This window comes from Leiobunum rupestre, chromosome 2, assembly GCF_980474605.1.
Source record: "Leiobunum rupestre chromosome 2, qqLeiRupe1.1.hap1, whole genome shotgun sequence".
Lineage (NCBI taxonomy): Eukaryota > Metazoa > Arthropoda > Arachnida > Opiliones > Sclerosomatidae > Leiobunum > Leiobunum rupestre.
This window is the reverse complement of record NC_143385.1, coordinates 33,926,148-33,943,550: the sequence shown is the minus strand read 5'-3', so window position 1 is coordinate 33,943,550 and position 17,403 is coordinate 33,926,148. Positions and strand designations below refer to the sequence as shown.

General features: G+C 33.4%; 1 protein-coding gene across 3 annotated transcripts; it reads right to left on the bottom strand.

Annotated features, from left to right (window-relative positions):
- Window positions 1–785: 785 nt before the first annotated feature.
- LOC149957391 (cytochrome P450 4C1-like) lies at window positions 786–13,557 on the bottom strand. 3 transcript variants are annotated; one of them, XM_090165550.1, is made up of 11 exons: window positions 13,514–13,557; window positions 12,309–12,421; window positions 10,847–10,935; window positions 9,814–10,004; window positions 8,132–8,195; window positions 7,878–8,001; window positions 5,855–5,998; window positions 5,335–5,505; window positions 4,111–4,177; window positions 2,741–2,911; window positions 786–991 (listed from the first exon to the last, which is right to left on the bottom strand). In XM_090165550.1, exons 1-11 carry the CDS (start codon window positions 13,518–13,520, stop codon window positions 834–836), a joined length of 1,299 nt encoding a protein of 432 aa, XP_090021676.1. In that variant the 5' UTR covers window positions 13,521–13,557; the 3' UTR covers window positions 786–833. The 3 variants fall into 3 exon arrangements, with proteins under 3 accessions (XP_090021676.1, XP_090021677.1, XP_090021678.1); XM_090165551.1 differs by lacking the exon at window positions 13,514–13,557 and adding an exon at window positions 12,517–12,698; XM_090165552.1 differs by lacking the exons at window positions 8,132–8,195; window positions 9,814–10,004.
- Between the last annotated feature and the right edge of the window lie 3,846 nt (window positions 13,558–17,403).

The window sequence follows — 17,403 nt, the reverse complement described above, 5'->3', positions numbered from 1 at the left end:
ATTATGTGGAAGATTTGAATAAAGATACTTTTCAGCCCAGTTGGCTCAAAGATATTGAAGAAAATAAAAATAAAGCTTTGCTAACGGCCTAAATCTAGAGACAGCACTACTGAAAGCTTAGATGCAATAGTCGTTCGATAAGCTTTGAAGGACTATTAAGCATTAAATTTTCTATTTAGAGAAAGTTAACGATATGCTTGCCTATCATAAGTCGCAGCAACGTTATTAATAAAAGCTAAAACACCTCTGAAGTTTAGGGCGACAAGTGTGGTTTTAGACTTGAAAATCAGTCATTTAAAAATTTACATAATGGTTGATAAATTTAAAACATTTCCTTTGGTGTCTATAAAAACGTTATCCCACATGGTTTATCGCAATGCTTATTTACAGATAATTACGGATATTACTTGTGTCGTTTGATTTATCCGAAGGCAATGAATATTTTCAAAAGTATTACGACATGGGTAATGGTGCATTATTTGATACTTTCTTTTCACAGTGCCTATAACTTGCACCAATTAATTTTTTGTTTAATCGAAATATGAGTCATATCTCGATAACCTATATTCGTTATTCTTTTCTTATCTTGTATTATTTGTTAATTAATAAATTTAAATTTTTGTAGGGATAAATTTTTTTTTAATTTAAATTTAAGTTTAATGACTTCTAATGTATTTTCAAGTAGTCATCCTAGATTAATGATTTTAAAGGGGGTTTATAGCTGTTTCAACGTTAGCAGCATATGTAAAAGGTAATTTTGCATTTCACAAACAAATATTCAAAAGTTATAGTTAATAAGTTCAAAAGACATTTATTACGAAAGGAAGATTTCACTATCGTGATATCATTCGCACCAGAATCGGTTTGTCTGCTCTTTGTACCATCGTGGTTTTGGTTAATACGGAATCTTCTCGATCCACTGATTTAATAATGAATCTGAAACAGACGTGAGCTAGAAAGGACAGCATGATCTTGTATCCATACACAGGTGCTACAATAATTTAAAAATCAGGTAAGTATTTAGGTGAAACTTGAAATATTTTATTATAATGTATTAACCAAAAAAATAAATCAATGTTGTAAAATTTTATTATTTGAAAGAAATCTGGAGGGAGTAAATACTACAGTAAATAGCTGTATAGTTTGAATGTTTCCACGATAATGCCTTTACAAAATCACTGAAAATTACCAAAAATCATAAAACGATTTCAAAGAATCAGTAAATAGGTGTAAAAGGTTTAAGAGAAAGCTATTTAGAAAATTCTTTGCAATATTCGCGTGAAGTATTTTTGCGATTTAAAATTCGTCAATTTCAAAAAACCAGTAAAAAATTCAAAATATATTTTTAATTAAATTCTTCTGCGTTGTTCATATTTAAGATTTTACACTCAATTTTACAATTGGCCAAAATTTCCATTAAGAACACTCTAGTCAGTGCTACGAATATTTTGGAAAGTCTAAATTACCAGATTGGGTCACCGGGTTTATAATTATTCCTAACTGCGTTTAAGTTTGAACGGCGACATTTTTATACGCGATTTAGAAGATAGGGAGCTGGTGGCTTGCAGGGCTTGCCACCACCCTCCTACGCATTGTAACCCAGCCACCTGAATTAATGGCTTCAAAAATCGCTTGATGACTTAGGCCTAAGATGGTGCCTTGGGTAATAGCCTAGCTGATTATTATTATAAGCAATAATCTTAAACCAAGCTAAGTGAAAGGCCGATTTCTGGCCTTTGACTTTCTCGGCCTGACTGTTTTCGTCGATCTTGGTCTCTTTGAATATCCAACAGGTCACCAAATCGTATCAACTGGATCTCAGATTTTTCATTATTTCCAGCGCTTTTGAACTTTTTTTTCAGTGATGAAGCGATTAAGTTGATATTCTAAACATTCCTGACGCTCTAAGTACCGATATTTCTGGTATGAGCTTCTTTCATAAGTCACTCTTAGCTAAAGAAAACATTTATTATATCATATACGTAGCTATTTTGAAAAATGGCGTTTATTAAGTTTCAATGTTAAGGTCGCGAAAATTGCCATAATTGTCAAGTGATTTATCAGAAATTTTCAGCGTTGATTGGATACCTAGGTATATTGCATATTTTACGTAAAACACGACGCAATCTTAAAAAATGGAAAGAACGAAAGGTACGTTCAGTAACGCACATCAAAAACATCGATGCCATCTTTTTGTTACTGTACCATTTTCGGCGTATTGATTTGATGTCACGATTGGCATCCGATGTCGTGACGTAAACGCGTAGGTGTTTACAGTTTAGCTGTTCGAGGAGTTAAAATTATACAATTGTTCTTTTATTCAACAATTCTACTGGTTTGGTAAAAGGTCTTTAATTTAATTTGAACGTATAAGCTTTTACAATGGTCCTTTTCACTTTTTAATAAAAGACCGATTGTTTCTACAATAAACAGAATGTCGTCAACAATTTCGTCATTTACCAATTCATTAATTATTGAAAATAATATTTTAAACTTGTTCTGATTTTCCAGCCCCATTATATTTATAGCCGCCATCTTTAAAAATAGCGCTGACTAGAAATAACACCGTTCAGTAACTTCCTTAATCTTTATGACGACAAGCGCTCATATAAGCAATTAATCGTTAACATATGTATTGTAAAATTGACGGCATCAAAAAATAAAAAACTTTTCTTCGAGATGTATGGCCGATTGAGCGAAATATAAGCGTATATGATTTCAATAAAAAATAAGTCATTACCAAAGCAATTTCGGAGTCCGTACGAGAATGGGATGAAGGCGAAAGTGGGAATGTTGTCCGTTTCAAACCTTTCGGGATTAAACAAGGCGGGGTTTTGAAAGTGCCGTTCGTTTCTCTGAATAAACGAGATCAAAACATTTACGTTGGTTCCCTTCGGCACAGTTTTTCCTTCTGGAAATAAATACATTTTATAAATCATTTTATTACCTTATTATCAAAAAAAGTCTTATGATGTGAAGATTTCATGATTAACTTTTAATCGTTAATGAAACGCCAGGATAATACAGAAAGCACCACTTTAGGCCCAAGTCATCTAAGGACTTATATTCCCTTTAATTCTATTGTTCGGGTTACAATTACCATATAGTGATGTGCCCTTCCTGCGACGCGAGTCAACAGATCCCTGTAATTATTATTACGGCTTTTCTCCAGTAATCCAAATCTTTCTCTTAACCTTTCGCTATGCATGTCTCAACATTTTTATTATTACTCATTCTATAAAATACACGACATTTATCGGTTATCGAATGGTACTGATGAGGATATCTGCTGGCACATGCACAGTCGTGGACACTCTATATTCACATAAGTTACAACCAGCTCCCCGATTTAAGAACCATCCCTTTTTATTTCAAATAAGTTACATTGTGTGCACTCAACCGTTCCAAATTCTTCTTCTGTTAAATCTACAATTTAAAAGTGCCACCTTACACGTACCTTCTCTCATATTTAAATATAATTGATCAATTAATAGTGGAAGTAAAGTGATGAATGTTTAATAAAATGAAATTGTGCTTAGTTAAAACCACAATAAGAAAAACAAAGATCATAAAAATACCTAAAGAAATCAATGAATAGTTTTAGGTTTTAATGAATAAATATCAAACCAAAGAATAATTGCATTATTCCTAATGCTCTGAATATATTTTTGGATCATGGGAGGGATCTTTCCCCATCAAATTTAATAGAGTTGGGAAACCTTTTCCCTTGAGTTTCAATTTCGGAATACATAATGGTAAATATCTACACAGTGTTTCAATCATTTCAATTGGACACTGAATATATCAAGAATTTTAGTAATTATTGGTAAAAAATGTGATTTTATTTTAAAAATGAAAGTCAATCCTAGAAACTCAATTTCTCAAAATTTTCTTGCCTTCTTTATTTCAAGTCAGCTAGATTGATTTTTTACTTAACATTTCTAATGCGGTATTACAAAAATTAATCTGAAACACAGCCCATTAATTTAACATTTCTACTAACACTTATTTCACGAATTATAATTGAATATTATTAAGTTTCATTAAGTAATAATATTGGTTTATTACACAAAGCTAGAGTGCGAAATGTAATTTGATAATTATACTTACTTATTTTCATTTCCGATTTTAATTTTCTTCCAAGAATAGGAGCTGGTGGAAAGAGTCTCAACACCTCCTTTGATTGTTCATGAAATTAAATTACAAAACCTTTAATTATTTTGAAGTGGTTTATCTCGCGCATGAGTCATTGAACCTTAGAAAATTCCGCGGCCTTTAACGATGTCTTAAAGTTCATTAAATATTTGTCTATAGAACCATTAAGAACCAACTCTTAAACAATTTTAAAAGGCGTTATCACACTTTTTGTAGAAATTTTTTACAGCCGAGGCAATGTGCTTAATATAAGAAAGTGAAGCACTTATATCAAAAATGTCATGATACACGCCGTTGTAACAGGAACGTTTTTTCTAAGTTTAAACGACCTTGAAGACATGACCAAATTACTAAATGCCACAAGCAGATAATGTATTTGGACAATATACAATAAGAAAAAAATTAGTTTGGACGAAATTCGAAAACATGAAGTACAATTCATCTGATGTCAGATGATAAAATTTTGCAGCTTTAAATAGTAAACCTTTGATATTAACAAATCGATTTTCACTCTTATATTTAACGGCGCTTATAATAGAACACCGTTCAAAATTGAGGTTAAACCGGATAATTTATTTTTGTCGGTATAATTTGGGTGAAAAGCATTGGATTATTTACTTTCGTTATAATTTAACCTACGTTAACACGCAGATGGTAGAAAACGATTTGAAGTGAACACAACTCTTTCGAAACCTTTTGAATCGATTTGAGTTGATATCAAGGCGAAGTGTGGGCGCGATTTTAGGTTGCTCCAGTGATCTAAAATGTTCTGACTCCGAGAAAACCTAAATTTCAAATCTACTCTTATGACTTTTTGCTTGACACAAAAACCACGTTACGTTCTGTTAGGGATTTCGTTAGTGACGTAGGCAGGTTTTTGGTTTGAAATTGAATACCATGAAAAAATTTGCTTTATTTATTATTAAATATAAAACATCATAAGTCAGATAACAATACAATTCGGGGAAACCCTGGCCACGTGCCCTGTGCTACGCCACTAAATACCGTTTACCTTATGCCATCAGTCATTGATTCTTCAACTACTACAGCTCTGAGTTTGTTTGTTTCATTTATTTGTCGATACAATCAAGTTATAAAACAACAAAAAATGACCATGCAATAAATCTTCCAGGGCGACTATTTATCTGCTTCAAATATTCATTAAAAAGAGCAAAATACCTTGACGACACATTTGAGGTATTTTAGTTTGGAGATATTTTCCCAGGTAAGTTGCTGATCGTCTGTTCCCAGGACATCAGTCAGCTCCTGATAAATCTTCTCCTGCACCCGCGGATTATGACCAATCAGGAATGCAGCCCACTCTAAAGTGTTTCGCGTTGTGTCAAATGCCTGAAATGTCACAAAATACAATTCTATCACTCTCGACCAAACTTAAATGTCTGGAAAGTGATTGCAAGGGCGCAGAATAATAAACATTAGACTATGTTTGTTTGCAAATTCCTTACGGTCTATGATTGGCCCCCTTAACTAAGGCATCACTTAAACCATGCGTGACATAGTTATGTCAATCACTGCCGCGTGAACAAAGAATATAAATTCTTACAGGCAGACTGTCGTTAAATGAGTTTGCAGAAGTTTCAGGAATCATTTGAAGAAATGCCCCAAGAAAATCACATCCGGACTCTTCTTAAGGACTAACTACGAAAAGGTTGGTATGAGGAAAGTTTACTGTACTTACTGCGAAAATAAGGGTCAAGATGTCAAACATTTCTTCTTCAAATCTCTTCCAATATTTGGATTTTTCCGGAAATTTCTGTATTATGTCCATAATGCTCAAGTAATCAATTTCACCTTCTGTTCGGCCATTTCTTTTACATAAACTCTGTTTTATTATTGAATGAAATACAGAATCTTTTAAAACATTATCTTATTTTTTATGATCTCATACGGTTTATCATTACTAGGTGAGCAAAATCAGACATGAATAACAAAACTTTTAAGTATAAACCCCCATATACATCTAATGTTATTGGTTTAAAAACTGAATATTCACTGGCCACTGCTGAGTTTTCACAATAGATTTGGAGCAATATATAGTGCAGACTCAGCATCATGTAGTCGCTTCAAAAAGTATAACATGATGAACGTACGGTTAGTAATTTTCATCCAGGAAATCTCTACATTTTACAAGGTAAGGCTGAGTAATTTTACGCCCTGACTTACGTCGTTAGTGTAGGTTTCTCAACTTTGCGCATGAAATATCGTGCCTTATGTAACTTTCGACCATTTTAAATCCTAGATGGATATGTCTTCAATAATCGACGTTGAAAGCAAAGCTAGCTACTGACATTGTGAGTGATAAAGCTGGTTTTTATTAAATTATGTTTGCGCTCAGATCCCCTGACCCAAAATTGTGATTTAGAGTCAACATTCTGGCGTTGTTTGCGGCTTACAAAGTACTTAAGAGAATTGTCGCCGAGTTTCAAAAGTAACATTTCTGGGTTTATATGAGGGTTTTTGGAATAACAAATATCTAAAACCGTTTAGTGATACTTCAATGCGAGCCATCATGATTCTCTTAGACTTTCATTGGAATTTTTTTACCTTACCTTAACCTGGTAACATATTAAAGAAAAGCCAGGAATTGTTTCGGCAAAAACGACATTGATTATTCAAAATAAAATACCTCAAACTTATCACTTACTTTACAGGGTTTGTTTTTGACATTAAATATCCAACTTTTGTAGCGAACGTCTTTTCTAATCATGCTTAAAATTTTTGCTAAATTGATTTACAACCAGCGAGAAAGAAAAAATGTATGATCATTTAATTGTCATTAATAATTATTTATCATTATGAAGGGGGAAAAGAAGAAAACTTTCCATCGCTTAATATTTTCTCGAAAACGTTATTAATGGATTTTTCTTTCTTATTTGAGAAAGAATGGTAAACGTTATCGTGCTAGATTCTAATACTAACAAAATGTATAACAGTTAATAAATATAAGTTGGCTTCTAACAACGCTTTCACCAACCCGTGGTATTTTCAGAGCCAATTTGACGGTTTCAATTGCATTACCGCCATCTTTCCGTTTTAAAAATTAATCACTGAATAAGTTTCTTAAAATTATTCTGGTGCAAAAGTAACATCTTGGCCGATTGCGATAACGTGTAAAGACTATTTAAGTTAGCTATACTTATGGTATTTGAAAATGCGTTTACATTATTGAAACTGTCGAATTATATCGAAATAATTTTTTTATCGTAGATAATAAATTTTACATTACTGACACCAGATTTAACAGAGACTAGGGCGGATGTGACGCGTTAATTAAGTTGAAAACCAATCTTAAACGGGTGATTTTTTGATTTCGTTTAAATCTTTCGATATATTTCCGGCCATCTTGTTTCCTGTTTGCTTTGCCCGATCAGAAAAACGGAAATAAATTCATTTATTTTATAATAACATTAATAATAGTTATACGGTAATCTAGAGACTTTTAATGGCCTACGAAAGTCTAACTAATAAACGTAAAGACAACCTGCGATTGGTCTCCTAGGAAAGCGCTTTCCAAAGTGATCCCCCCCCCCTAATTTATATTCCAAGCGACGCCCCTGGAAAATTATACTCTGAGCTCAGGTAAAGGAAATGTGTCTCACTTTAATCGCAGGGGGAAGAAACCGGAAATTGTTCAGACCCAACACCCTTTGCACTTTCTATAATATTGAAAATAATAAATAGGCTACTGCCAATGAGCTTGCCTTCATTTGATGATACATGAATTGAAAGAGTTCATTGTTCTTTTTCGCCAATGGTGTCAAATTGAAAAGTGTATCCGAGTGCATCCAAGGCTTTGACATTCTCTCCCCGATTATATCGAGATACCTGAACGAAATGGCGAAATCACATATAGTATCGAAAACATAGCTTAAAGCAGTTTCCTGGGATAGTTATTTAGATTTTCGATAGAATAAAAACAGATTTAAGCAATTTGTTGTGTTTTAAAATATGAGACCTTTCGGCATATTCCAACATATCCTCGCCTTCTTTTTCGTTCAGTTGGCTTTTCAAAGCGAAATCTAAATTCAAACAGAGTATAAGCACTTGGTGTAATGAACTTTAGTTAACCTCACGTTATGTGGTTTAAACCGAACCCATATTTTTACTCGATTAACTATCTTATATTATTTTTGGGACTACCTTCATTATTAGCAACTACCAGGAATGTGTCTAATGCCATTTGTGGAAAAGGTAAATTTGTCTTTTGAAACTAGATGAATAGAAATTAAATCAAAAGCAGTCAAATCAGCTTTTATTTCTGACAAAGGCTTTACTATTGTCAAGTTATGGACTGGGAGAAATAGGTCCAGGCAAAAGGGTCCCCGATTTAAAGAGGCCCTCAACCAACACCTTATCTGAAGTAATATTTGTTACCTTCGTCTATGCTCAAATCTTTATTTCAAGGATTTACAAAGTTTAAATTGTTAAAAAGTAACAATAGTATAGTTGGATTCAACAGTGTCAGTTTGAGCAATGGAGTTTTAAACTTCAAATGTTAAATTCTTAAAAAATATAGATTATTCAAAGAAATGGCAAATATTTATAAACACAAATAGAGAAACTAAAAACACAGATTATATAGTCAATAGATAAGACTTTTGAATTAACAGATCATTTGGTAAATCCTTTCAGCACTTAGAATTATCCTTTACCCTAACTCTGACTGCATATTAAACAGTTCGCAAATTTTTAATGGTGATAACAATGTTTATTTCTTTGATGCTTAAAATTTGCCGAAAATATTTACCAAAATTTCCATCATTTGCTTATAATTTATGGTCTCACTAGTTCTGGCCCGAAAATGAAGCAAATGCATATCAGTTGCAACATTTATTAAGACACCTTTTTTCACAAGTTGAATGATTAGACAATTTTGTTTATCAAATTTACTACGAATAAAAAAGCTATCTTTGCTATATCATATCTGTTATTTTTCAATAGGCCGTATAACAATGGAAACAAAGGAAAAAGTTTTTTGCAAGGAGATATTCGTTTCATTTCTGTCTCGAGCTCCTCAAGGCCGTCACAGAAATAATTTTCATATCTTTCAATTAATTGTGTAATTACAATTTAAATAAATATAGCTTAAGATGTTGACAGATCGACTGTTTTAGAATTCCCTCGACAACGAGTGTTGTTTGTTTCAATAATTTGAATGGTTACTTATTTTTTATTATTGTTATCAGCCAGCAGAGCACGCCTCGGTTGGCGAGTTAACCACACATTGGGCTAGAATGAAAAGCTTCGCTCACGCTACACTCTTCAAAATATAGAAAATAAATAAGCCTATTTCGAAAGCAAGTAGCTGACAATGTCTACTAGCTGAAAAGACACTTTCCCTTTATTGTATCCGCGTTTGCGACATCTTTTCTTAAGCTTGGGAGACTGGGAGAAAAGACGGCGTTATGACGTATGATTAGTAAGTTTTCATCCAATACGGAGAAGGTTCCCATAGACTGATTTGCTTAAAGTCTTAGACTCGAAAATTTGAAACCAAAAACGGAAATTTAAGATATATGATTCATAAAGACACAGTGCCTCGATAGATATATTAACGGTTCGTATTCTATTTAAATACACTGAAAATTTTTGAATGATTTTCACGAATATTTCTCCATCTCTTCACAGTATACTAACCTAAAGCGTTTCTACCCGTGTATTCGCTAACAAGAACACTAATGTCCACTTTTGAATGGTCGTCCAGTCGATTTAACTTCTCTATCACTGATAACATGTGGCGCTGCATATTTTGGTCCAGGGCAGATAAATTCTTGTTGTGGAAAATTTCAGAAAGAATTTTTCTCCTTTTAAGGTAGTCTTCGTCACCTCTAAAATAGTGCACGACAATTCAGTGGAATATTTCATAAACAAAATCTTCGAACATTGATACAAGGCACGTAACCCCTTGTTCCCCCTGGCTACGCTTCTTATAAGAAAGCTTATATTTTAAATCCATCACCTAATACTTTAAGCCGTCTGCTAAAGATTTTATTAGTGACACTCACGCCATCTGAAGACGTGGTGAGAATAATAGAGCAAAAAGGTTTCTTTGGATGCTATTCTGCCATATTCATATAAATATCTGAGCACATTATTGGTTACTTCTAATTACATTGAATTATTATACATTTTTAATTTTAAGATCATTCGAGGCTTGATAAAATTTAGTAGTAGCCTTGAGAAAGTAGCCAATGTTTTACACTTGTTAGACTTCTTATCAAAACAAAATTATATTTTTAAACACTCGGAATATCTTAGGAAGGCTGGTGCTCCTGATGATTTCGTTTAAGTGGTTGATCACAAATTTGTTTGTTTGCGATGTGGTAAACTAGAGCTTGGCGCTGATACGACTTTTAGTCTTGCCTCAAGTAGAAACTGACTAACCTGAAATGCATATTTCTTACTGTAATAATACATGTTTTAACGCAAAGCTTGTGTAGGTTCGTGATAAATAATTTTAATAATCTAAGAGCTTCACTAGAACCAATCGATCTTCCCTAAGTACATTTTTTCTAACTCTTTTTATCAAATCAGTGTCTTCCATTAGCTAAAATATAATAATAACAATAATTAGCTAGGCTAATACCAAAGGCACCACCTTTGGCCTAAGTCTTTTAGCGACATTTTAATTGCGTACGCATATTATTTCTCGTTAAAACATTTTTCATACTTTGCAACAAATATGCTCTTTCCAATTGATGTTCTTAGAGGATTATACATATCGGATTTATCTAGTTCTTCTCGGCTGGTTAACAGTATCTGCAAATACAACGATATTCTTATTGCAACAGAATATAATTTAGCGACACTCTTAACATAATTTGCTTATTTAACTGTTCTCTAAAATTGTAACCACTGTAATTTGTATCTAGGCCTTTTAGACACATAACCTTCACATGTGCAATTTTGTGGAAACCTGGACGCCAGTCATGAGCATTTTGTTCCAAGTGCCGCTCAGCTCTTGCACGCTATCTTGATATTTGCTCAAGTTCGAACCCGACACTTAATATTAAACGCTCATATGAGAGACGGAAATAAATCCCGATAAATGACTCGGAATAACTTTACCACGTGCTTTACTTAACAATGAAAAATATATTCTAATATTTTAGAATGTTATAACGAATTTATAGGTTAACAATTTTAATTTTGACTTCGTAAAACCACTTTGTGTTTTCGATCACGTGCTCCAAAAGATAAGACTGATACTGATGGTGAAATTAACACGTTTATCTTTTAAAAAAACTATCGTCAACTACAATTAATGTCAATTAAATATGTGCAGAAAAACGAACCACAGCTAATATTTGAAAAGCTATTTTTCTTACGAATTTAATATTTTCAGAACGCATCGCATGCGCAGTGTTTCATTACATGATTTAAAACGCAATGACCATGAACCATGGAAGGTCATTCGAAACCTATCTCGGGAACCGTTGGGTGCTCACGATCGCATTTTATGACGAAATAGCTCCGGATCGACGTTAATTGACCAATCGGAAGCTAAGAATGTAAACACCAAATATAAGAAGATCATAAATAAAAAAATTCGATTATTACTAATCATCATTAAAATGTATATCAATTAGCTCAAATTATAGGTTCATTGAAATCAATTGGTCCTTAAAACTGATGGTTTTCAAGATACAATTTCATTGACCTTGCCATGTTTCAGGGTCAACCGAATTTTAATGTTGATGCCGTAGCACAAGCTCTTCCAACATTTTTAACACCTAAGCGTGATCTCTTGCACATTTTTATTTATGACCTTCGTTAATTTTTATGTTTATTTTCTCGGGTTACTTATTTTCTCGGCTTACTATTGGCCAATTGACATCGGTTCAGAACCACGTGGACATAAAATACGTAGGCGCACACCTTTCTAATTAAAACGGAGTCTAAATCCAACGGTTCCTTAGTTTTTGTATAACATTCAGGACATGGCTCCCTGTGCGTGCTAAAGTATCTGAAAATATAAATTTCCTAAGAAAAAAAGCTTTTCAAATATTAATTCTTGCTCTCTTTTTAGTGGATACCCTTCATATTTGATTGTTTAAAATTTGGTGTTGCTAAAAATAAATTCAAAGGGTCTCGGTAATAAAAAGTGAAAAGCCAAATGAAGAACTACGAACTTCGGCACTTTCAGCTGTGGTTAAAACCAATATCTTCTTATGAGCGATCTTGACGTAGAACATGTCTTCATCCTTGAATAGTTTTCCCATTGCAGTGAAAACGTGCATCACAGCTGTTTCAAGTTATAAAATTACTACTTTAATGATTGCAATCAGTTAAATCTGCGTTTAAAAAGATTATTTATTCGAATTCCTTTGCACGACTTACCTTGATGTCTCTATTTTACCACCATGAACAATAGGGTATCGCAAATTTAATGATGTATTATTAAAACTTAATAATTTAATTTTATCTGAAAAAGTATGAGATAGTAACACCGGTTTTTTTGAGAACATTAATAAAGTGTAAGAGTCTTCTACGAATTGCAATAGTTTTAATAAAATAAAATTTATACTCGTTTAAGTCCTGTTAACCCTACTTAAATAATGGATGATTGCATATTTTTGTAATCAGTTCAATCTGCGTATAAAAAAATTTATACGAATTGCTTTGCATCACTTACCTTGACTTTTCGATTTTACCGCCTTAAACAATAGGCATCGCAATTTAAAGACGTAGAGTTCAAAATAATTTATTAAATCTAATCGGAATGAGATGATAACACCGGTGTTGCGTAGATTTACTAAATAAAATTAATTTATATATTTAAAATAAATTAAGTTTTATTTATTAAAGTTGTGAGGCAGCGGCGGACTGTTTCTTTGAAGCCCCAGACCCCAATGTTAAAAGGTCCTTCATGAAAAAGTGTTTTTGGTTTTAAGACAATGTTGCGGTAGGAGCGCCTGGGGCCCTTATTGGGTAATCCACCACTGTAAGCAACTACATGCTTTGTTGCTACCTTCTTCCTACAACCGCCAATAGATTTTAAATTTACTATTTTTTCCCCAGAAATTTAAGCTTAAATTTTTATTCAAACAGAAATTGTCTCTAATAACGATAGCGCTTAAAATTTTAAATATTAATTTGAACCCTTTGCTGGGAAAGAAAACTGTTAAATCGATGGAACTTCCTTTCTTTATAACGTTGAGATTGTTTTAGTAAACCAACATTTCGTTTGCCTCATTCTATGAAATTTCACGCAAATGTTACCCCTTCATCACTATACTCGCAGAATTACAATTTACTTATACCATGAGCGATTATTTATTTGGCGCTCGTTTGGCACATTCGGGCTTTCAATTATTTTAAAAGCAATTGTACTTACTTGTCATTTTACCATCGCCTTCTCTCGCTGGGTTGAAGAAGTAATGCAAGTGTCCCAAGAAGGGCAGAGTTTTCAAACTGGATATTTCGGAGTCTCTTTTCATTTCACTATTTACACTTTTGAACAAATACACTAATAGAAATACAACTGCAGAAATTAACGCCAACGCTATGGTGGCAATGGCTTCCATGCTAGGAACACGACGTTGTATTTAGCCTAAATTCCAATGTGAAGTGACCAAAAGTCCGAAGTGGAAGTCTAATATAGTAAAAATATTTAAATAAATAATCAGCTGGGCTTATACCCAATGCACAGTCTCAGGCCTTAGTCACTCAGCGTCTTTTAACTAAATGTTGAATTACATCCAGTTTTAGTGGTCTATTGTATATTAAGAGGGAATCGAATATTGGGCAATATGTTTTATAAACATAATTTTTTACGATTTCATATAAGTTTTTTTTTAAATATTCACATTTTTTCCTCAAGTATAACTATCTAAAACAGGGTTTATTTAGTTTCAGGTATATTTAAATGATAAACGAACCTTTTATTTCATTGCATTTTTAATAATTTTAAATGGAAAGAGGAAGATATATTGAAATAAAACGCCTTTAACATTTCCTTATTAGGCTTTCCTGTATGCTCAAAATACAATACAGAATGGATCAGTTATTTTTTCATTAATTTCGAGTTGTTTTTTGGGTTTAACTTAGCTAAAATTGTGAAAAAAACTATACTGCTAATGGCACGTTAAATATATTTTGTAAAACGAAGAAAGTTTTTAAATTGAAAAATGCATAGGACAAGAATCATCAAAAGTAACGGATTTTGAATTAGTTTGCTAACTTAGTTGGTTTCTATTAAAAAGACCGAAAAATAATTCTTCATCTTTATGACCTACTTCAGAATCGTTTAAACAATCGACCAAAAGACGCATTTCACTATCAGATTAATTTTCTGAAATGTTTTTCATCTAAGCAATAGAAACATTAAGCTTGTCCAAGGTTTTTAATCTCTGTGGCTATTTGTTTGCCCATAAGGCGCTTTTGATAACGTGGCTACCATTTTCACCCCTTATCGCGTTCTCAATGGCTCATTTCTTAGTCAAAGCCAAAATGTTTAACTTTTTTAACTAACACAATAACCTTTCGGCGTCAGAAATCAAATCCATTTGGTGTGAACAACCGGTGGTCTTTGCAATTGACTTATCATGGTAAATTTTAGGTGAGCCAGGGTACACGAAACAAGGAATAAGAAAAGATTGTTTCCATTAATATTACCTAGCATTATAAATGTTGGGACTAATTAATTACATAGTAGTATAATCCTTCATCACTAAAAATGAAATATTATTTATTAAACGGATTGTTTTGTGCGTAACCGATATACATAAAACGGAATAATTTGGTGAAATTCAATTCCTAATAGAACTCGTTACTTAGTATTGTTAAAGTCGAATATCGTTGTCACATACTCTTCTGCATCGATTTAATTAATAGGAAGATGTTACAACTGAGATATACGAAAATCTAGTTGCGTATAGAAGCGTTTGCAGAATTTGATAGTTTTATTAGATTGGTTTAAAAAGTAGAGGACACGACGAGGGTATTGGTTTTTAAAACTAACTAAAAAAGAATTGTTTAAGCGTAAACTTGCGAACGATGCGCACAGGATCTTGGAAACGGGGACTTCTAAATTTGCGAAGTCCATAGAACTTTGAAGCGAGAGTTTCATAGAATGATAGATGAGTGAGGCCACTAGGGGCGCCATGCCCTGTTTGTTGTTCCGGTTGCACTTTCCTGAAACCGCCACTGTAAACCCATTTCCATATATTCATATATAACCCTGTGATATAAGGCCGTTAAGATTACTTCTTTTTGAGGGATAGTTATATGTATTGGTTTACCCCTGGATAGCTTATGATAAGCGAATAGTCTAATTTCTTCTTTTTAATAATAATGAATAAACATAAGTATGGCAATGAACGATTTCCCTTAATGATAATCGATTGTTTCAAAACTGGGAATTCTTCGCTGCCTACCCTTTGTTTAGCCAATCAGTTTTACTCTCGTGGAAAGATATCAATCCTTAGCCGCGTAATGAATCATTGGCGAAACACTCTATCATAAGAAAAAGTAAGCATTTGGAGTTTATGAAGTTTCATTCTAATCTTAATTATTTAAATTATAATAATATCATTATCGGACGTTATATTGAAGATAATGGAGTGCCAGATTTAAATGGAAATGTTGTTTTTCTCCAGGATATTGCAAACATCAGAAAATTAAAATTTAAACATAGCTACTATATATTTTTTCTTTTCTGAGCACGTTAATAATGATTTGATGTTAGGTCATTCCTAATACCCTGAAAACAATTATCGCAGTGACCTTCGTAAATAAGTATAAATAATCGACTTTCTTTGCTTCATTATACCAGGCAACATGGATAATTAATGGAGTAAACGTTCCGCTGGTGATTCTAGGCGAACCAGCTAACACGTTGCTACCTTGGTAAACGAAAGCCATTAGAAACATTGCTTCTTTCCCGAAGGAACCCTAGTTGTTTCACGTTTATTTAAGTTCTGCTCGTATGACAGTGGAGACGACATTCGGCAGGCTTAAAAACCTAAATGGAGGATGAAAATTAATCGACTGGATATAGGTTTACTTACAGCCTAAATCTAGAAACAGCACTACTGAAAGCTTAGATGCAATAGTCGCTCGATTAGCTTTGAAGGACTATTTAGAAGTAAATTTTCTATAAAGAGAAAGTTCATAATATGCTTGCTAAGTATCTGTTATTTGTAAATCTATACACCAATTGAATTTACGTTTGAAATTGATTTTTTTGCTTAACTCAGGGTAAAGGAATATCTTGGGCAAATGTTAGTATTTACTGGAGAAAAGAGAAAATGGTTAGGGCTTCCTACAGTGTTCCTCGGTGTTTGGCAATTTCGAAACAGACTAGATAGAATTCTAATTTGTTGATTATGGGCTGTTAGAGAGGTAATATTGTGGTAACTGGAAATAAAGTTTGTTGGTCTATCTATTCGGTAATAATTGTCTGCTGTACTGTTTTGAATAATGGTGATAGGGGTAGCTGGATTATTAATGGCACCTGGATAATAATTATTTTGAGAGTTTACAAGTAAGGTTGCTGGGATACTGAAATGGTAAGTACGGGCAGCAAAAGAATTAATGTTGATGAGGATTTATTTAGAGTAGAATACATTGGTTTAGTAGCATGAGACTTACCAAGAGACCTCGGTCTTACGCTGGAAAGGTTTAAAAGCACTTTAGGCTTAAGTGGGCTCAGCTGTCCCCGCGGTTTATAGTAATACCTTTTTTGATTTTTCCCGGGTATCTGAAATGCATTAAGCTACCCCATCTTTCTTTTGTTAATGGAGGATCGCCATTTTGTTTGAATGCAGCATCTTGATCTTAAGGATATGAGATGGTTATACAACGTATGGTATGATGAACTTAAAAAACTAAATCAGTTTTATTTATTAATATTAACAAAATTGACAAAGAATAGAGGTAATCCTCTAGGGAAGCCCCTGGAGGAAAAAGTTTAAAATTGATGCCGCGTTGCCCCGCTGAATCGCGATCGCGATGCGTTGGAGAAGGAACTGAACCGAACGCGGCTCACCGGTGACGTCCTTTAAAGGGATCCACCTCTGGGGTTGGGGCAAAAAATATCGCCCCCCGCCGTACCGGCCTCTGTTTCCTTTGTATAACACGGTGGCGCTGATAGCTAGTGCTCGGCCCACGCGCTAAACTTACGCCATAAAACAACTTTTAAATTGTTTGCAGATGATTTTCTCACAAAGAAATTTGAAAATGTCGAACGGTTATAATCGTCAATTTCGTGTTCATCCTTTAATT